This window comes from Aulonocara sp. 'chitande type north' Nkhata Bay, linkage group LG3 (assembly GCF_057382095.1).
Source record: "Aulonocara sp. 'chitande type north' Nkhata Bay isolate Kocher_YH1m ecotype deep benthic linkage group LG3, A_spYH_male_GT1.1, whole genome shotgun sequence".
Lineage (NCBI taxonomy): Eukaryota > Metazoa > Chordata > Actinopteri > Cichliformes > Cichlidae > Aulonocara > Aulonocara sp. 'chitande type north' Nkhata Bay.
Genome location: NC_141346.1, coordinates 78,894,094 through 78,916,280, shown reverse-complemented (window position 1 = coordinate 78,916,280; position 22,187 = coordinate 78,894,094). Strand labels below are relative to the sequence as shown.

Sequence of the window (22,187 nt, the reverse complement as noted above, 5' to 3'; positions counted from 1 at the left end):
TTAGATTATAATATTATTTTATGCCATGTTATACCCCTAAATCTTAAACTTGAAAGCCAGGTCAGAGCTGTTGTAAGATCTAGCTTTTTTCATTTGAGGGAATTAGCCAAAATAAAGCCTATCTTATCGAAACAGCATTTTCAGACAGTAATCCATGCCTTTGTTACTTCTAGGCTGGATTATTGTAACGCACTTTATTTTGGGGTTAGTGATGCGTGCAAAATGCTGCAGCACGTCTTTTAACTGGAACAAAAAAGTTTGAGCACATTACCCCTATTTTAATTTCACTCCACTGGCTACCTGTACATTTTAGGATTGTTTTTAAAATTCTCTTATTTGCTTTTAAATCTCTTAATGGCCTGGCCCCCCCCTACCTCTCGGAGCTACTACAACCATATACACCTGCCCGTTCCCTTAGGTCCGCCAATCAGCAACTCCTTAAGGTACCGAAAACTAAGTATAAACTTAAAGGTGATCGTGCTTTTGCTGTAGCTGCTCCAAAGTTGTGGAATGATCTGCCCTTGCATGTTAGGCAGGCCTCTTCTCTCTCTGAATTTAAAAGTCTTCTTAAAACATATTTATTCGCTGAAGCCTTTGGCATTGATTAGAGGGGTTGACTCAATTTGTTTTAACATGTTTCAATTTATTGTATCTATTTATTTTATTGTATCTCATTTTAATTTTCTTTACGTATGCTATTAACATGTACAGCACTTTGTGAAACTCTGGTTTTATGTTAAAGTGCTTTAGAAATAAAGTTGGTATGGTAATTAAAGATTGTGAATTATTATGTAGTTTTAGTTTGCATTATTCTCCTGAATTAGAAGAAGCTGATAACTATTGCATTAGTTAAACTGATGTGCATTATATTAAACTGCTGATTTATTGTGAATGAATGATATTGTTTTATGATGCATTATACTGCTGAGTTATAAGAAATACTGTTTGCAGAAAGTCATCGCCTTATTTGTCTGATTAGAAGAGAACATGCTGGAGTTTTCTGCCCCATCTCAGCAGGAGCAGATAAACAGGGAGCCAAGGTCGTAGCTTAGGCGCTGTGTGAGAGAAAGCATGTGAATGTTTAGGCTTTTATGATAAGGTGGAGGCACCAGAGGCTATAAGAGTTTGAGCAATGCTCCACCATTTTGAGATCAGAGGCTGTCTGCATCAGTGTCCATCTCCCACGTGTGTGATCATTAAAATCATCGTTTGACTCAACCCGACCGGACCAGTGTTGTTATTGTGGTTTTTCTCTTGTCTCCATCCCCAATATTTTGAACTCGTAACATTTTCCACACCGTCCAATCAGAAACTAGTGTTGATGCTGAGACCCGTCTCTGTAACAGGAAGTCCATGAACAGGCAGACCCTCTGCAGCAGGCTGACCTGTGACCTCTGAGACAGAGGGAGGAGTTTGTGTCAGCAGGGGGCGCTGCAGCATCGCCTGAGAGCTTTAAGAACAACAACAATAAACAGGAAGTGAAAGTCACACTTCTGTTGGTGTGCGTTATCAGCAGACCCCACCCTCTGCAGGAAGCTGAGATAAGAAGCAGCCAATCACAGAGCAGAGAGCATGTGACTTCCTGTTCCTGCTGTTACTGTGACAACAGCTCCTGGGACAGAGAGCAGCTTTCTAAAGAGGAAAGATGTTGCTGTCATGTGACCCGCCTGATGTACCGATTTAAGACTGTAAGAACAATAATAACAACATGTTTTAGTCAGGTGATCCATGCAGAGCAGATCCATGTGACCAAACACAGCTGGATCACATGTTTCCTCTCCTGGAAACAGAAAGCCTTCATGTATAAAGGCTCATGTACCCACTGAGCCCTGCTCTCAGATCTGTGAGGCTTTAACAAACAACAGTTTAAAGTCATGTTTAGCATCTTCTGTCAGTGTGGAAGGTCACACACTTTCCTGAGTGTTGAACCCTGAACTACTAGCTGTTCATGTCAGCCTGGACATAAATACAGACCTGCCTGCTGTCATAGACCCCAGCACTCACATGTTACTTATAAGTGACTCATATGTATGCATGTATATATTGTGTATATTGTGCTATTTCTTACTTAGTGTGTTGTGTCTTTGTTCCTGTTTGTGCTGCAGCACTGTAACCTAAATAATTTCCCCTGGGATCAAAAAAGTATTCTGATTGTGATTAAATGAAAGCAGTCAGAGCAGAGGACGGTGATGTAAGGAATGGGATTTTAATCAGCCAGTCTCCTTTAACTCTCAGCATCACAAAGTAATGTGGTAACATCTGGACTGATGTGTTTACTGTCAGCTAGTTTAAATGCTGTAGGCTGCAGCCGTTGCTCTAACACTATAACTGTAACAGGGCTCAGTGCTGCTTCTAACAGTCTGAGCTGCTTCAGGCTTTATTTGTGAGGAGCACAGCAGCTTACAAACACGTGGCTGGGCCTGGACCCAAAGGAGTGTTTGTTAAAGCCTGCAGTGAATCCAGCAGCAGAATGATGGAAATGCAACACAGCAATGATGAAGAGGAGCAGCATTAAAGCCAAAGTCCAGTTCATACAGTTAGGTCCATAAATCAAATAAGGGAAAATAAAATGTTGTTGGATGCACCTGTCTGCAGCCTTAATGCTCTCTGGTCGCTATGGTAACGCGTAAACATTTCTTTCAAAATAAGACACACGACTACAACACGGGAAAAGACCCAGGGAAACGAAGTTAACGATAAAAACCCTGAAAACCATTGTTGGATTTATATTTTATCATTGTCATTGTTATTGGGGAATATCTAACCATATATGCTCAGAGGTGTAGAACCAATTGTGTAATGATAGTAGTCTTTAAAGACTTTGTGTGACTCCAGAGTGTTCTGGCATTCACACCCACGTCCTGGGATCATGGGAGAGGTGCTACCTTCTTATTGTTTTGTGGTAGGATGTCTGTTTTAGTCTAAGTGCCTTTTGTTTAGATGAACTGCTGGACTTCCAGACCAGCAGGTTTAGGGAAGTCGTTTATGGGGTCACACTCTGACTCCACACACACACACACACACACACACACACACACACACACACACACACACACACACCTACATAACATACAGACTGGTACCTTTGTTCACGTGTATGTTAATGAACCTATGTATGTTCATGTAACCTCAATAAAAGAGCAGTGTTACGAGGGAACGGACGAGAGCGACTGTGGTCAAGCGAAGGAACGGCGTTGGTCCAGTTCTCTCCCGTGCACGAGAAACATAAAGAACTACTCGTGTCTTGGGTGAACCCATTGTGAGATCTAGCCCCACGCTATCATGTGATTTCCTGTGATCAAATGTCCCAGGATGTGAGTGGGCGTTAAGACGTCCATGTCCCTCTTCAAGCAACTTAAAGAAGTCCAGACGCTTTTCTTTCCAAGCTCCTTCAACAACATCATTCATAGAACAGCTTCCAGCTTCTTTTGCTCGGCTACAGTTTGGATGGATTTGCATTTAAAGATGCAACAAGAAAAAATGGTTAGGGTCAGGAGGTCAAAGGTCAGAGCTCCTGTGGGTCTGAGGGCGGCCTCATGCTGGAGAAGGATGAAGGAGTCTGACCTGAGCCAGTGTTTGACATGAACACATCAGCACTGCTGTCAGTGAGCCTAACGACAGCCGTTAGCATCATTTCAGTGTTTCAGTCATAAAAACACTTCCTGTCTCTGTGGTGGTTACAGTGACATCATGCAGTTTGTGCTTTGACCTCCAGAGGGCGACAAATCAGCACAGACAGAGAGCTCCATTCAAACTTTGCTGCCATCAGGAATAATTCTTCAAATATAATCATCAGTGTTTGAGCAGTTATGATATCAGGGACAATCTAGACATGTGTGACAATACTGAACATGTCACATGACACACCTCAAACATCATGTGATCCACTCTCAGTCTGCACTTTCATTCATGACTTCAACAGGTTGAAATGAGCTTTGAAGAAACATTCAGTGAAATAAATCTTTCATGGATTCATGTGAGCAGCAGATGAACTTTGTACCAACAACATCTTCAATAACAGAGTCTGAATGAAGCTCAGGTGTTGATGCTGCTCACTGATTGGACGCTTGGTTTCAGCTCTGCTCTCAGTCTTTACTGCACAGGTGAAGGTAGAAAGTGTGACTGGATCTATAGACTGGAAACAGAGAAACATGCTGAACATTTGAAGCTTTGCAGCAGAAATGTTCATGTTACAAATACAGCAGAGCTGATCTGGGATCAGTGTGTTCACACCTGCAGCTACAACAAGGTTTCATGTCTCCACACGTCAGCATGTGAACTTTACTCTGACTCAGTCTGAGCAGTCAGACGGCATATTTTTAAAGTTAACACATCAGCACACACAGAGCTGAGCCCCTCCCACCTGTGCTGAGTTTCAGGTGGAGTCCCGCCTCCTTCCAGGAAGCAGCTCACCTGTGTGTCCGTGTTTAGTGTCCAGGTGTGGAGTGGAGCTTGTTGTTGGTGTGTGAAGAAACTGTAAGTTTGCTTTGTTTCCTCCTTTAACAGTTTGTCTTTAGGAACTTTACTGTTTGTTCAGCTCGTGTTTGATTTCTTCACACAACAAACTGTGTGTGTTTGTATTTCCGGTCTCTCCATTAAAGTCAGTGTGTAACGTTTTCCAACAAGGCCGAGTGTCTCCGCCATTTTCTGGCCTTGTGTGATCAGAGTCCGGGAATCAGACTAAACACACTGAATGTGGCCTGAGCTCAACCGGAGAGCCGCTGAGCTCCAGATGTTTTTATTTACACGCACAGCAGGAGACAGAGAGCGCACTTTGTAAATGAATACTTCGTATAGATGTGTGTTAGATTCAGGTTCAACATGTCGGTCTTAAAAATACTGCGTCACAAACTGTTGGCTCCTCTCCAACAGGAAGAAGTGTTACAAAACACACGAAACTGAAACTCAACTTAGAACTACAGCTAGATCTGAAAAAAGTTAAAGTAGAAATAAAAACACAAACTAAAACTAAATTATTGAGAATGATCAATGAAATGATTTTGGAAAACTGATTAACATTTTACAGGAAATGGCGTGTTAGTGTTGTTAGTTTGGCTAAAAAAAAAGACTGAGTCACTGCTTTCAAAAAGTTCCGTTTTTATCATAAAATCTACATTAATCTACGTCAGTCCAGCCTCTGACCCCGTAAATATATAATAAATAAAAAATCAAATATAAACTGAAACAAGCAAACTCACCGTGGAAACTAACTGAAACTAAACAGAATTAAAAACACAAAGTGAAAAAGAAATGCAAATAAAAACTAATTAAAAATGACAAAACTACAACAACCTTGCTGTCTGTGGATATGTTTTGGGTGGAGGTTTCAGCCACCACAGATGTCTTCCTTCATTTGTCTGTAAGTCAGTGTAAGTCATTTAAAGATGGTTGCATATCTGCCACAGTGTTAATTTAAAGTTCTCACCCTTCGTGTTCAGAGGCAGCAGGTGGAGGGACAGCAGAGGACTTTTTAAAACAAATTTGATTCAGCAGGTCGGCCTCTGTTAAAAATATCACGAACTGTCCGCTCAGACTGTTCACACTGAAACAAAGATGGAGGATAAAACATGTTTTACATTTCTCAGACTGAACAAAAGTTACTGTATTAAGTTTAAAACACTGTTAATAAATCGGAACATTTAAAGATGCTTCAGTCACGGTTTTTATATTAATAGTAAGTCAGATGTTGAGCTTTGACATGTAAAAAGTTTTTCTTTTTTCCTGGTGAGGAAAAAAGTTTGAAAGAAATCAGTTTTAAGTTTTATATACATATTTGATTTGTACGGGACTCATATTTTAATACTAAAGTAAACCTTTTGTCTTCTGTCTGTACAAAATACCAGATATTAAAGTGCAGATGTTACAGATGTTTATATATTTTATTATGAAACGGAACAAATGAACAGTTTAGCACAAACAAACGTTAACATGTAGATATTGTACTAAACTGCAGTGAATATGAACTCAAACTTTGACTTTTAGAAGATTAAACTTTATAGTGACGTGTAGGAGAGGAACAGATGAACACGAACTTTGACATTTGAATACAAACGAGTGATTCTGAGGATTTTTTTTTCTCACCTCATCATCTTATAATATATTTGCTTATTCTTCATAAACAGTAAAAAAAAATCAGATCAGTGGATCTATTTTACCGTTTTAATGGCAGAATGGACAGAAGTTTTATATCTGTGTTTATTTTTGAGGGGATCACTGTATATCAGAACTGTTATAGTTTAATATTATTTCTGTACAACTGCTTCAGCAAAAAAGCTTAAAGTTTGAAACCAGGAGTTTCCATAGTGAGTTAAAAATATTTGCACAGCAGCTCCGAGAACTTTTATCAATATTTCTTTGAATCCTCTAAATTTCATTCATAGGTGTTGGACTGTTCATGATTTATTTAAACTCATAAGTGGGTGCAGCAGCTGAGCTTTGACCTGTGAGCTGCAGCTTAAGCTTCTTTTATGGTTCAGTGTTTAATGTGTAAACTGTTTATCACTGCAGAGACGCCTACAGGCTATCTACTGTTCAAAAGTGAATTGTTATACACAGTGTGGCAGCTGACCTTTGACCTGTGAGCTTCAGCCTCTTTGCTGAGTGTTTAATGCTCATCTATTGAAGCCTGCAGACACACCCACATATCATCTGATTCGTTCTCAGGGTTGTTTTCTGTGTGTTGGAGTTGGAACAGAAACCTGCTCCAAGATAATGATTGATCAAATTAATATCACATAAGGTGCAGCAGCTGACCTTTGACCTGTGAGCTTCAGCCTCTTTGCTGGTGTGAAGTGTTTAATGTGACGCAGTCTGCAGACACAGACGACTGCTGACGGAGAAGAAGCAGAGGATTTTCTCTGTTTCTACACAGACCTGGTCCAGACAGCAGAGAGCTGCAGAGTGAAGACGTTCATTGGAAGAAGCTGAGTAAGTTCAACGTCCTCTTTGAATCCTGGATCAGGAAGTGAATATTTGGTGTTTAAATAAGGTTTCTGTCTTTGACTCAGTCTGCTGTCACTTTTTAGAGAGAAAAGGAGATTTTAGATTAACTGGTGTTCCTGCTGCTCCAGCATTAAAGGACAGTATAGGTGACCGCGCTGATGCCTGTTTATAATTTCACCAAAGCTAATAAACTGTTGGCTAAATTTTCTTGTTTTTAGATGTAAACAGAGGTGAGAGGAGGAGATAATAAGGATTAAATATTATGCTGAATAACTAAATTCTGCTAGTCTGTGACGTAACTCCCAGCAGCATCGCCTCATTTCTTTGACCTTTAACATGAGTTAGCTTAGCTAGCAGAGCAGCTATCTCTGCTGTCTGTCATGTGACCGAGTCAAGTGTGTGTAGTAGACTTGTTAGCATAGCTAGCAGGCTGAAAGAAGCTAGCAAACTGTGTGAACACTTTGTAAGAGGTGAGCAGTGAAGGATAAGGAGCTCCTCCAAATGCTGATAATGCACTTAACCTGAATTTACTGCTTGTTACATTATATGTGATGTTCAGTCAAAAACAATTACTTAAATTAACATTATTATTAGTAGTAGTATTAGTATTAGTATTTGTTTATTATTCATGACATGGCTCCCTACTGTAGTGGTTTGAACAACTGATCTGTGGTTATTGTGTCCCTGCAAATTCAACAATGCGCCTCAATGCAAAGCATCAAACAAATATTTTTATTATCAAGTCCTACTGGATGAATCACCGTAGCTCTGACAGTGAAGCACACTCATTTTTATTGGTAGTCACCTTGTAAGCAATGTTCCCTCTAAGCTGCGCACTGTTGGCACGGTCTCTGCGCAGAGAAAATCTGTATTGAGCACACAAAAAGAATTCTAACCTGAATTGAAATTAAAGTAAATATGTGCCGGTGTTTTAGCAAAGCGGCTGATGTGGAGTGAAGCCACGTTAATGACAACGTGTACAACCATTGGAGATGTGAGCAGGACAGACGGAACAACTGACAGGAAAAGTGTGGACTTTATACCAGTTTTTAAATTGTGTTGATCGACCACGTAAAACCAGAGTTATGATAAAAATATCTGCAATGTTTGGTTTTCTTCCTGAATACTGTCGTTGTTTATATTTACTGCAGGAAGAAACGGTAAAAACTGCGTTTTATAAGGAAAACGCTCGAAAGCCTGTGAGCAAAAACAATACCAACCCCCAGCCTTTCCTATTGGTCGAAAAATGTACCATGTCGACCAATCAAAACATGGCATTTAGTTGTTAAGAAACGGAGTGACGGCGGTGTTTTGAGATGTGAGAGATTTGAGACGTTTAGAGCAAATCTTGTGTAGTTAGTGTGTAGTTAGTGTGTAGTTAGTGTGTAGTTAGTATGTAGTGTAGTCAATAGTTTTGTTGTGTGTGTCAGAACAATGAGGCGACTGCTGAGTGTTACAGGTGTTACAGCAGTGACACATCTGCTGCTGTCAGGCCTGCAGGTATCAGGCTGTTGTTCTCCTTCATCTCATAGTGGACAGAAATTATTTTTTGGAGCGGCACAAATAATTTGTGTGGCATCAGATTTGATGCAGAACAGCTGATTGTTCTGTAAATAGTTTGAAATGTTTATTTTAAAAAAAACACCTTGGCTGTAGTTTTTTGCAGTAAACAGCTGCAAAAAACTCTGTTTGCAAAACTCAGTTACTTTTTTGAAGAAGTAACTATATAATTAACTGCCCAACATTGGTCATTATTTACTGTATGTTGCAGACAGAGTTACAGACTCTCTCCCAGACCACAGACTCATAATACAAGTCAGAGCTTTATTTAAAGAAAGTTGTGTTTTCAAAATTGAAGTTCAAGTTATTTTTCCTTCCAATAGTGTTAACATGCTACAGGTCATGAACAAGATTTTCTTTTTTAACTTTCATTGTAAGTGGGCTAAAGCAGTTAATTAAAAGTAGTTTAACAGAAATGTAAACGCTGTAAATTGATTATTTTAATAAACATGTAACTTGGATGGATTCGACGCTGGCGTGACCACAGTGCACACGTCTAATGTCGCTCACAGTGGATCGCTCAGGGAGGTTGTGTGTTCGCTCAGACAAGTGAAACATTAGAGGGAACATTGCTTGTAAGTGCAAGCTTTAAACTCTCATGGATGAGTAAAACTCATTAGAAACACTGGCGAGCAGTGAGTGAATAACAGGTCTGACAGCAGCAGCAGGGACGGTGCTGTCATAGTTTAATGTGGAGTCTGTTTGAACTCAAACACTGAAGAGCAAAGAAAAGAACTTTAATGGTTCTGGGTCCCTTTGACCAAGTACTTTGCATTTTTTGTATTATGGTTTATGGTTCTGGTTCATTTACAGTCTTATTTATGCTGCTTTGAGTTTCTTATACTTCCTGTTTAGTTCCTTGATCATTAGATTCCCTCTGTGTCTCTGTGTGCCTCTGTGTGTCTCTGTGTGTGTTTGTGTGTGTTTGTGTGTGTTTGTGTGAGGCCTGATGCTCCATTCTATATTTCCTCAGCCTGTCATGTCTCTCTTGTCTCCTCTTTCCCTCGCTCACTCTCGTCTGCCTTTCCTCCACTCCTCTGTCAAGCTCACGTGTCAGTGTTGTGTTCCTTTGTTTGCTGTTTTATTGTGAAAGTCTTGCATTCTTTGTTCAGTGTGTTTCATTTTTCCTGTGAAGGTTCTCAGTCATCCAGGTCATCATAGTTTAAGGAGCTTGGAAAGAAAAGCATCTGGACTTCTATAAGTTGCTTGAAGATGTTTCGCCGTTATATTTGGGTCCTACCCTGTTTGCATTATGCAGCTAGTTCAAGACCAACATTTTTCTAGTTTCCCAAACAGTGAATCAGTGTGTGTCAGTGAATGCATCGTGTGTGCTTCAGGCTCCATCTAGTGGACTGATAGCACATGAGCACATAGTGGGCACATCTGCTATATTGAGATAATCCATCCCACCTCACAGGTGTGCCACATCAGGATGCTGATCTGACATCATGAGTAGTGCACAGGTGTACCTCAGACTGCCCACAACAAAAGGCCACCCTGGAATGTGCAGTTTTGTCTCACAGCAAAATGCCACAGATGCCACAAGCAATGAGGGAGCGTGCAATTGGCATGCTGACAGCAGGAATGTCAACCAGATCTGTCGCCCGTGCATTGAATGTTCATTTCTCAACCATAAGCCGTCTCCACAGGCGTTTCAGAGAATATGGCAGCACATCCAACCGGCCCCACAACCGCAGACCTCGTGTAACCACACCAGCCCAGGACCTCCACATCCAGCAGGTTCACCTCCAAGATCGTCTGAGACCAGCCACCCAGACAGCTGCTGGAACAATTGGTTTGCACAACCAAACAATTTCTGCACAAACTGTCAGAAACCGTCTCAGGGACGTTCAACTGCATGCCCGTCGTCCTCATCGGGGTCTTGACCTGACTCCAGCTCGTCGCCGTAACAGACTTGTGTGGGCAAATGCTCACATTCGATGGCGTCTGGCACGTTGGAGAGGTGTGCGCTTCACGGATGAATCATGGTTCACATTGTTCAGGGCAGATGGCAGCTGAGAATGTCCCAGTTCTTGCATGGCCAGCATACTCACCGGACATGTCACCCATTGAGCATGTTCGGGATGTGCTTGACCGGCGTATACGACAGCGTGTACCAGTTCCCACGAATATCCAACATCCTCGCACAGCCATTGAAGTGGAGTGGACCAACATTCCACAGGCCACAATTGACAATCTGATAGACTCCATGCGACGATGTGTTGCACTGCATGAGGCAAATGGTGGTCACACCAGATACTGACCGGTTCTGGGTCCCCAGACCCCCAATAGCGCAAAAAACTGCACATTCCAGGGTGGCCTTTTGTTGTGGGCAGTCTGAGGTACACCTGTGCACTACTCATGATGTCAGATCAGCATCCTGATGTGGCACACCTGTGAGGTGGGATGGATTATCTCAATATAGCAGATGTGCCCACTACCACACATTTGGACTGATTTGTGACCACTGTTTGGGAGGGATGGTTATATTGTGTATCTGGAATGAATTTTAGGTCTCTACGTCCATCCCATGGGGAATGGGAGCAGTAACAAAGGTGTTGCGTTTATATTTTTGTTCAGTGTATTTATGCTTATATTCATATTCTCTTATTCTCCTTTATTTGATATCCTAATTCTGTGCTGTGTAAAAATTTGTCGGTGTTCTGCTGCTACAAACTGGATTCCCTGGAGGATAAACATGAGGGATTCATAAAGTTCTATCTCTCTGTTAAAATCCCCCAAAATAAATGAAATGTGAATTTCAGGCAGACGTGTTTTTAAAAGAGTCACTTTAGAATAGAATAGAATAGAATTCAACTTTATTGTCATTGCACATGCACAGGTACAGGGCAACGAAATGCAGTTTGCATCCATCCAGAAGTGCTTTAGTGATATAGATATATTACAATATATATTAGCAATAGTATAGATATGTGAGTATATTACAGAAATGGGTCTATTATGGTATGTTATAATGTACACGGTATGAAGTATGTTGTGAATATTCTATAACTAAGTATGTACAGGCTGTAGTGAGTACAAGCTATGTACAGGATATGAACAGGATATAAATATGAAAAACTATACAGAATATGAAATAAATAACTTTACAGAAATCTGAGATATACAGCTATACAGAAATGGGAACTATGCAAGTTGTAAACAGTTGTAGGATTAAAAATTATCGAATGTACAGAATGATTATTTACACAGAGCTATACAGCAGTGCAGTTAAGATAAGTGAGGGTGTAGATAGTTTCTACAGAGGCTATATAAAGTGCTAGTGGTTGTGAGTGGTGGTTCAGTCCATGTTATTATTGTGTGTTTGAGGGTACAGTTGTCCATTGTGGGGGTGTGTATGTTCAGTCCATGAGTTTAACGTGGGTCAGATGTCAGGAGGCAGAGTTCAGGAGTCTGACAGCTGTGGGGAAGAAGCTGTTCCGGTACCTGGTGGTCTTAGTCCGGAGGCTCCTGTGGCGCCTCCCAGAGGGCAGGAGGGTGAAGAGTCCATGTGATGGGTGACTGGGGTCTTTGATGATTTTCGCAGCCCTTTTCAGACACCGCTTCCTGTAGATGTCTTTCATGGCAGGAAGTGGTGCTCCGGCGATGCGCTGGGCAGTTTTCACGACCCTCTGCAACGCCTTCCGGTCCGAGGCAGAGCAGTTCCCGTACCAGACTGTTATACAGTTGGTCAGGATGCTCTCGATGGTGCAACGATAGAAGTTCACCAGGATGTCTGAGGACAGGTGGTTCTTCCTCAGAGTCCTCAAGAAGAAGAGGCGCTGGTGAGCCTTCTTGACCAGCTTGGAGCAGTTGGTCGTCCAGGTGAGATCCTCGGAGATGTGGACTCCCAGGAACTTGAAGCTGCTCACATGCTCCACAGCCGTCCCCTTAATGTGGATGGGTGGATGTGGGTCAGCATTCCTCCTGTAGTCCACGATGAGCTCCTTGGTCTTCTCGGTGTTGAGCAGCAGGTTGTTTGTGTCGCACCACTCAGCCAGACGATCCACCTCCTCCCTGTAGGCGGCCTCATCGTTGTCACTGATGAGGCCAATCACCGTGGTGTCATCTGCAAACTTAATGATGGTGTTGGAACCATCAGCAGGTCTGCAGTCGTGGGTGAAGAGGGAGTAGAGGAAAGGGCTCATCACACAGCCTTGTGGTACACCGGTGTTCATTGTGATGGTAGATGAGCAGCGGTTATCCAGCCGGACATGTTGGGGGCGGTTGGTCAGGAAGTCCAGTAACCATTTGCAGATGAGGGAACTGATGCCCAGGTCTGTCAGTTTCCTGATGAGTTGTGAGGGGTGGATTGTATTGAATGCTGAACTGAAGTCTATAAACAGCATTCTGGCGTAGGTGTTGTTGTTGTCCAGGTGTGAGAGGACAGAGTGCAGTGCGATGGAGACTGCATCCTCTGTGCTCCTGTTCTAGCGGTATGCGAATTGGTGGGGGTCCAGGGTGGGGGGGAGACAGGATTTGAAGTGTGCTAGGACCAGCCGCTCTAAGCACTTAGTGATGATGGGGGTGAGTGCTACTGGGCGGTAGTCATTGAGGCAAGATGGGTTGGAGTTTTTGGGTATCGGGACGATGGAGGTGGATTTGAAGGAGGCCAGTACCACAGCGTGGGCCAAGGACAGGTTGAATATGTCTGTGAGCACTCCTGCAAGCTCCCCAGAACACGCTCTGAGAACACGCCCGGGGATGCCATCGGGACCTGCAGCCTTGTGGACATTGATCCTGCTCAGCACCGCTCCTACATCGGTGGGGGAGAGAGTCAGAGGTTGGTGGTCTGGCGTCATGTCTGCTTTGGTTGTGGTTGTGGGGTTCCCTCGCTCAAAACGAGCATAAAAGTTGTTGAGCTCGTTGAGGAAGGAGACATCAGAGGATGCGGGGGAGGGTTTGGTGGTCCTGTAGTCTGTGATGGTCTGGAGTCCTTGCCACATGCGTCGGGGGTTGGAGTTGGAGAAGTGTTCTTCTACCTTCTTTTTGTAATGGTGTTTGGCTTTTTTGATGCCCTTCTTTAGATTAGCCCTGGCTGTACTGTAGGCGTGTGCATCTCCTGACCTAAAGGCGAATGGAAAAATGTGTTTTTAAAACCAGCAAATAGGAGCGTCTGTGGATATCAGCTGAGGCTGAACTCAGGAACACCATCACATATAAATACACAGAATTAAATCACTAGATAAAAGACGTCATTAAATAAGGATCAAATCAACATGTCAGAGGTCAAAGGTCAGTCAGAAGAGGTGTGGTTAAACACTGGCAGTGCAGCGACCTAATGCAGTTTGGTTACCGCCACGGGAAAAGCCCTCTGAAAAACCCTCTGAGCCTCCGCTGTGTCCTCAGCACATCCAGGAGCAGCAGGTCAGAGGGGGCGGGGCCATGTCAGGACTTATTTTAAGTAAAATTTAAAGTGGAGCGACGGCAGGAGTCACACAGCAGTAACCAGCTCTGTCTGCCAGGGTCAAAGGTCAAACAAGTCCTGCAGCTGACCCACACACAGACTTACACTGATCCACAGAGAGTGATGAATCCACACATCACTCGGCTGGAGGAAGCTGGGTTTCCACACCGTCCAATCAGAAACCAGTGTTGACACTGAGACCCGTCTCTGTAACAGGAAGTCCATGAACAGGCAGACCCTCTGCAGCAGGCTGACCTGTGACCTCTGAGGCAGAGGGAGGAGTTTGTGTCAGCAGGGGGCGCTGCAGCATCGCCTGAGAGCTTTAAGAACAACAACAATAAACAGGAAGTGAAAGTCACACTTCTGTTGGTGTTCGTTATCAGCAGACCCCACCCTCTGCAGGAAGCTGAGATAAGAAGCAGCCAATCACAGAGCAGAGAGCATGTGACTTCCTGTTCCTGCTGTTACTGTGACAACAGCTCCTGGGACAGAGAGCAGCTTTCTAAAGAGGAAAGATGCTGCTGTCACCCCCGGGTGTCATGTGACCCACCTGATGTACCGATTTAAGACTGTAAGAACAATAATAACAACATGTTTTAGTCAGGTGATCCATGCAGAGCAGATCCATGTGACCAAACACAGCTGGATCACATGTTTCCTCTCCTGGAAACAGAAAGCCTTCATGTATAAAGGCTCATGTACCCACTGAGCCCTGCTCTCAGATCTGTGAGGCTTTAACAAACAACAGTTTAAAGTCATGTTTAGCATCTTCTGTCAGTGTGGAAGGTCACACACTTTCCTGAGTGTTGAACCCTGAACTACTAGCTGTTCATGTCAGCCTGGACATAAATACAGACCTGCCTGCTGTCATAGACCCCAGCACTCACATGTTACTTATAAGTGACTCATATGTATGCATGTATATATTGTGTATATTGTGCTATTTCTTACTTAGTGTGTTGTGTCTTTGTTCCTGTTTGTGCTGCAGCACTGTAACCTAAATAATTTCCCCTGGGGATCAAAAAAGTATTCTGATTGTGATTAAATGAAAGCAGTCAGAGCAGAGGACGGTGATGTAAGGAATGGGATTTTAATCAGCCAGTCTCCTTTAACTCTCAGCATCACAAAGTAATGTGGTAACATCTGGACTGATGTGTTTACTGTCAGCTAGTTTAAATGCTGTAGGCTGCAGCCGCTGCTCTAACACTATAACTGTAACAGGGCTCAGTGCTGCTTCTAACAGTCTGAGCTGCTTCAGGCTTTATTTGTGAGGAGCACAGCAGCTTACAAACACGTGGCTGGGCCTGGACCCAAAGGAGTGTTTGTTAAAGCCTGCAGTGAATCCAGCAGCAGAATGATGGAAATGCAACACAGCAATGATGAAGAGGAGCAGCATTAAAGCCAAAGTCCAGTTCATACAGTTAGGTCCATAAATCAAATAAGGGAAAATAAAATGTTGTTGGATGCACCTGTCTGCAGCCTTAATGCTCTCTGGTCGCTATGGTAACGCGTAAACATTTCTTTCAAAATAAGACACACGACTACAACACGGGAAAAGACCCAGGGAAACGAAGTTAACGATAAAAACCCTGAAAACCATTGTTGAATTTATATTTTATCATTGTCATTGTTATTGGGGAATATCTAACCATATATGCTTAGAGGTGTAGAACCAATTGTGTAATGATAGTAGTCTTTAAAGACTTTGTGTGACTCCAGAGTGTTCTGGCATTCACACCCACGTCCTGGGATCATGGGAGAGGTGCTACCTTCTTATTGTTCTGTGGTAGGATGTCTGTTTTAGTCTAAGTGCCTTTTGTTTAGATGAACTGCTGGACTTCCAGACCAGCAGGTTTAGGGAAGTCGTTTATGGGTCACACTCTGACTCCACACACACACACACACACACACACACACACACACACACACACACACACACACACACACACACACATAACATACAGACTGGTACCTTTGTTCACGTGTATGTTAATGAACCTATGTATATTCATGTAACCTCAATAAAAGAACAGTGTTACGAGGGAACGGACGAGAGCGACTGTGGTCAAGCGAAGGAACGGCGTTGGTCCAGTTCTCTCCCGTGCACGAGAAACATAAAGAACTACTCGTGTCTTGCTTTGCTGTGTAGCTGGATTGAACGATCCAGCGAACAGGTTTATGCTACAAACCTATCAACCATCAATTTCACACCGAGCCTCGACTCTCACGGCCCGGTACCAAACGACTCACGGACCGGTCCGTGACCCGGGGGTTGGGAACCGCTGAGTTAACGCATGAGTAGTTCAGGGCTGCACGCCATTTTCACTGTTAATATCTTTGTGAAAAGCACATTGATGTGAAAATCTTCATGAGAGTCAGAGGCCCTACAACACGATTAAAGATTCATTCAAAAGAAAATCCCAAGTTATTATCATCTTCAGAACATTTCATTAAACATTAGAGACAGACTGCTGAGTACATCTCATCTCTATCCAAACAACCTACAGTCCACAAACACATCATGAACCAGTGCTCTGGGCTGTGGTCTGTCCCCAGTTACATGGATCAGCTGGTTCCCTGGAGGTGACTGCTGCTGTGGTTTGGAGCGGATGAATAAACCTGAACTGAATCAGGTGTCCAGTTACTTTTGGTCCCTTTAAACCAGGCTGTCACATGTTCAGCATGTGAAACTCCTCCTCCTCCGTGAAAATGGGTGTGGGTCTCAATCAGCCAAGGTCTTGGGTGAACCCATTGTGAGATCTAGCCCCACGCTATCATGTGATTTCCTGTGATCAAATGTCCCAGGATGTGAGTGGGCGTTAAGACGTCCATGTCCCTCATCAAGCAACTTAAATAAGTCCAGACGCTTTTCTTTCCAAGCTCCTTCAACAACATCATTCATAGAACAGCTTCCAGCTTCTTTTGCTCGGCTACAGTTTGGATGGATTTGCATTTAAAGATGCAACAAGAAAAAATGGTTAGGGTCAGGAGGTCAAAGGTCAGAGCTCCTGTGGGTCTGAGGGCGGCCTCACGCTGGAGAAGGATGAAGGAGTCTGACCTGAGCCAGTGTTTGACATGAACACATCAGCACTGCTGTCAGTGAGCCTAACGACAGCCGTTAGCATCATTTCAGTGTTTCAGTCATAAAAACACTTCCTGTCTCTGTGGTGGTTACAGTGACATCATGCAGTTTGTGCTTTGACCTCCAGAGGGCGACAAATCAGCACAGACAGAGAGCTCCATTCAAACTTTGCTGCCATCAGGAATAATTCTTCAAATATAATCATCAGTGTTTGAGCAGTTATGATATCAGGGACAATCTAGACATGTGTGACAATACTGAACATGTCACATGACACACCTCAAACATCATGTGATCCACTCTCAGTCTGCACTTTCATTCATGACTTCAACAGGTTGAAATGAGCTTTGAAGAAACATCAGTTCAGTGCTGAAATATTTAAACGCTGCAGGAAGAAGAACAACAACAAAGTGATGACGGATGTTTGTGCTTCAAACAGGAAAACCAGCAGAAATAAATCACAGCCTGCCAGAGGTTTGGAGTTTCCGAGGTGCACCTGAACGCAGCACAGTGTTCCAATGCTCCTGATTGTCCTCAAACGTCTCTTTGGGTGTTTCCTTCCTGCTCAAAGTTTACGTTCACTTCCTGAACTTCGTGGAGTGGAGCTTGTTGTTGGTGTGTGAAGAAACTGTAAGTTTGCTTCGTTTCCTCCTTTAACAGTTTGTCTTTAGGAACTTTACTGTTTGTTCAGCTCGTGTTTGATTTCTTCACACAACAAACTGTGTGTGTTTGTATTTCCGGTCTCTCCATTAAAGTCAGTGTGTAATGTTTCCTGGCTAACATCAGCTGTGTGCAGCTTAGTTCAGCACAAATCTGCCGCTCCATAGTTCACGGTAACGGACTCACAGCTGGACCAACGAGGCCGAGTGTGTCCGCCACTCTGAGCTACGTTCGTGTTTGTGTACTTGTAGTTTGTACTTTGAGTTCACTCAGAGCCCACAGAGGACGCAGCGTACGTGATGACGTCACAGCCCTTTACCTCCTTTACTGTCACTGTGATTAATGTTTACACACGAGACACCTGCAGAGCTCTGACGCTAAGCTAGCACACAGCATGCTAACACTAAGCTAACGTTCAGCTAACACTAAGCTAACACTAAGCTAAGCTAGAACCCAGAGTGAGGTTAAAGCTGAGTAAACACTGACCCCAGACCAGCACCGTGATTTGATTTTGATTTTATTGATTAGCATTCAAATATCTCAGTGAAAACAGAACAAAAATCGACCATAAAGCAAGAAAGCATGAGACAAGGCTAATCAAAAGGTATTGGCTGAAGCATTTGCTTATTACGCCAACCCTTTTCACAAAATATCTTTTTGCATGCAGCTCCTGTACACAGGGCCTGAAGCAAATAAGAAAACAAAGCAAAAACCAAACAAACAAGAAAAAAAAAAACTTTCCACCTTAGTTAAGTAACTACATCAAAGTAAAAGAATCAAGAGGTTGGTTTTTTTTTTTTGCTCTTTTCATTCTTGATTTATATATTTTTCTAATACTCTATTTTTAAACATGTTTTTAAACAAGGAAAATGAACTACACCTTTTTAAATCCCTGTCAGAACTATTCCACAGGTTACCTCCTCTAACAGAAACACATCTCTGCTTTATATTTGTCCTTATCTTGTTTTTTTTAAAGAAATCTCTTCCCCTTAAGTCATATTGACTCTCTCTGACTTTGAACAGCTTCTGAGTACTGGGGCAAAGCAAGTTATTTTGTGCTTTATACATTATCTGTGCCATTTTATATTCAACTAAATCATAAAATTTCAGGGTATTCAGATTAATAAACAAAATGTTAGTTGGTTCTATATAGTTTGATTGGTTTATAATTCTTATAGCTCTTTTTTGTAACTTGAACATATGAAGAGTGTTCGTTTTATATGCATTACCCCATATCTCCAGAAGGTAAGTCATATATGGAAGCAACAGAGTACAATAAAGTGTGTATTAGAGCAGGGCGATATGGCCAAAAATATTTATCACGATATATATTTGAAAATTTGCGATAACGATATAACTGACGATATAATTGATGCGAGACAAAATACAACTCCACAACATTACTAGCGCAAAAAGACAACCTTCCATATATTTTCACTTAAACAAGAAGCTGGTTTTTATGTACATTAATGCTTTATAAAAATGTAACAGTGCAAATGCAAATTCCTTGCTGAAAGTTTAACCAAAAGGCATTTCCAGTAGAAATGGGCTGACATATCCTGAGCATAACCATGTACAATATCCACTGAAGTTAAAAAGAGGTGCTTTGCAACATTAAACTGCAGTGTGCAGTACATATTTTTCGGACCATAAGGTGCACGGGATTATAAGGCACATTAAGCGAAACAAAGCAGTCAGATAAATCAAACTTTATTAAACTCATTCTTCTTGCTTCCTCCACTTCTGTACCATTGATTCATTAATGTTGAATTCTCTGGCAGCTGCTCTGTTCCCATGTTGTTGCAGTATATTAATGACTAACCTCATATTGTGGATGGATTATCTCAGTTGTTCTCCTGACTGAAGTTTGGTCCGTTTACAACATCCTGCCATGCGATTGCATTTGTCTCTAACCATGAAGAACCTTCACGTTAACTTTTATAAGTGGAAAAGTGTTAGTGTTCGTCCTCCAGCTTCACTGTTTATGTTATGCTAACATAGCTGTGTCGCTAGCGATCACGTAGCACATCATTATATACCAGCTAGCCCAACTTCAGTAACCCTACAAACGTCACTGCTGTTTAGTTTCCTGTCTTCATTTATGTTGGAAGTGATAGCAGAGCTGTACGTTTGATTTTTTTCAGAAATCTCTCAGTCAGAACATGCAATATCATGCTTAGGAAACTAGCGAAACTAGCGAGCTAACTTCCGCTAGCTTCCTGCTAACTTCTAACTCCGTTAAATGTAATAACTTTAGTTTTCATGGATGCCTGGAAGTTAAACTTCATAGTTACACCTGGTAATGCAGCAATGCTGATCGTTTTATTAAAGATGAAAGAATTTAGACAGTTTTTAACTCTCAGTGATGTTGCAGTGTTGTTTGACCTGAGAAATACGGGGTTTAGGACCCAGATTACTCCCAGATTTAAGAGCATCTTAGTCCGACAAATATGACAATAACAACGGCCGCTTGCATGTTCTGCAAAAAAATGTGCTTTGTCGTGTATCTGACGGACAAACACCAAACCAGTTCCACATCACGGAAGTTGCACCATTTTTACAAACCAATTCTGGTTCATCTGTTTCACTCAACAATCGGCCATGTGCGTATGAAAACAAAGGCACTGCGCATGCGCGTTTTACTCATGTTCTATCGCGATATTTCATTTTCCTATCGTTGCCTAACATTATACCGGAATTACCGTGAACGGTATAATATGGCCCAGCCCTAGTGTGTATAATGATTTTTTGTTCAGGACATGCTTTGTTTTATAGAGAATAGCAATGGTTTTTGACATTTTTGTTTTCACAATGATAAAGTGAGCTGCTGCTGCTGAACTTGAACAGGTAACAAAGTGATGAGCAGTCAGGCTGCAGGTTTCTACCTGTTCATGTTTCTACAGTAGAATCACTTTGAAGTGTCTTTGTGCTGTTTCATCTTTGATTTGTGTTCATAAACACTCAGAGAAACATCACGTGACCTCATCAGGATCTGTGTTGGTGTGTGGGGCTGTACCTCAGCTTTATGTTGTTACATGCTCATTTGTTCATTTTACACAGTAACATCAAAGTAATGTTATGAGGAGTAATGAAGTAACGTACTCCATTACTTTTAATTAAAGTGTTCTGTGTAATATGTGTAATAATGACTGTTTTGAGTAATGACCAACACTGATCACAACAAAGAGGAAATGCCTCCAACATGCACAAACATTTGAGCCACAACATGCAGTTAATGTGCACAAATGTCTTTGATATGCTGCTCAGTGATGGTGGTGACTGTCAGAGCAGAGCTACTGAGAATCAATAAGTAATATCAATGATGGGATCAGAATCACTAAATTCTTCTCATCCCTGTCAGTATCATACATGTGCTGTATAATGTGATAAATGTAGAGGTGCTGGCTGTTCTCTCACTCTGCTGTTTAGCTGTAAAGGACGCCTCCCTGCCTTTGTCTCATTCATGACCTTTAATAGTCTCTTCTAACATGCAGAGATCTGTATGATCTGTTTCATAGAGTCTAACCAGCCTGTACAGGTAACAACAACAGTCACTGCATCACTGACACACAAACGTCATCTCTGTCAATAACAACATTCATACATGGAATAAAAACACATCAGTGGATCATTGCTGGAGCTGATGTTTGTGCTCCTGGTGCAAAGGCTCTCAGTTTCCTCCTTGAAATAACATCAGTGGTGGGTCAGCGACATGCTTTCTTTCCCTCTCAGGTTTAAATATCTGGGACTCTCCACCGTTTGGTTTTAGAGCTGAAGAAGCTTCTCAGATGAAACGTCTTCCAGAAACTTAAAGACGTCTCTTTTCTCTCCAAGCTCCTTAGATCACATGACCTGGATGACTGAACCTACAGACATATTGACCTGGTTTCTAGGTAGAGCTGGGCGATAGAACGATAACGATATGTATCGCGATATAACTTTTTCTCGATAGAAAAATTAAACTATCGCGATAGACCTCGCCGCTCTTGTCCTCTTAAAAAAAAAAAAAAAAAAAAAAGGTCAGCCAATCCAAACTAAGTAGCGCAGAGCCGAACCAATCACAGCCGCAGCGTCACGTCACGTGACTTGTTACGTACAGCACAAGTGTCAAGCCGCACGTGTGTTTGTTTGGGAAGCAGCCAGCGCGTAATGGAGGAAATGAGTGTGCCGACTAGAAAAATCAACCGAGCGTGACCGAAGAGAAAACAGATGATGGTTCCAACGCCGGAGAGATTGTCGAACAGAAGAGCCATAGAAGTTCCGTAGTGTGAAGGTATTTCGGCTATTTCAAGTCTGACAAAAAACAGAGTAGCGTTCACTGTAAATGTGCCGAAAGCAAGTCTGGAAATACAATAAACTGGTGCATGCGTCACACTGTGCGCCACGTTATTGTTTCGGTGAAATGAATTTCTACAATACTGTTACTGTTAATTCTACTCTCTGCAGTGTTTAAATGCTTACATATACACACAGTTACTGTCCCTCCACACATACGACTCGGTTCTGCTTCTATGCCCCAGCTTTGTTTACTTTTTC

At 42.3% G+C, this 22,187-nt stretch overlaps 1 protein-coding gene across 1 annotated transcript in view; it reads left to right on the top strand.

Moving 5' to 3' along the window:
- The window catches only part of LOC147337117 (protein NLRC3-like), a 310,085-nt gene that overhangs the window by 145,097 nt on the left and 142,801 nt on the right, over positions 1-22,187 (top strand). The window contains exon 3 of the mRNA XM_086285757.1: positions 7,897-7,905. Within this exon, the coding sequence (XP_086141883.1) occupies positions 7,897-7,905 (9 nt within the window). The remainder of the gene's footprint in view (positions 1-7,896; positions 7,906-22,187) is intronic.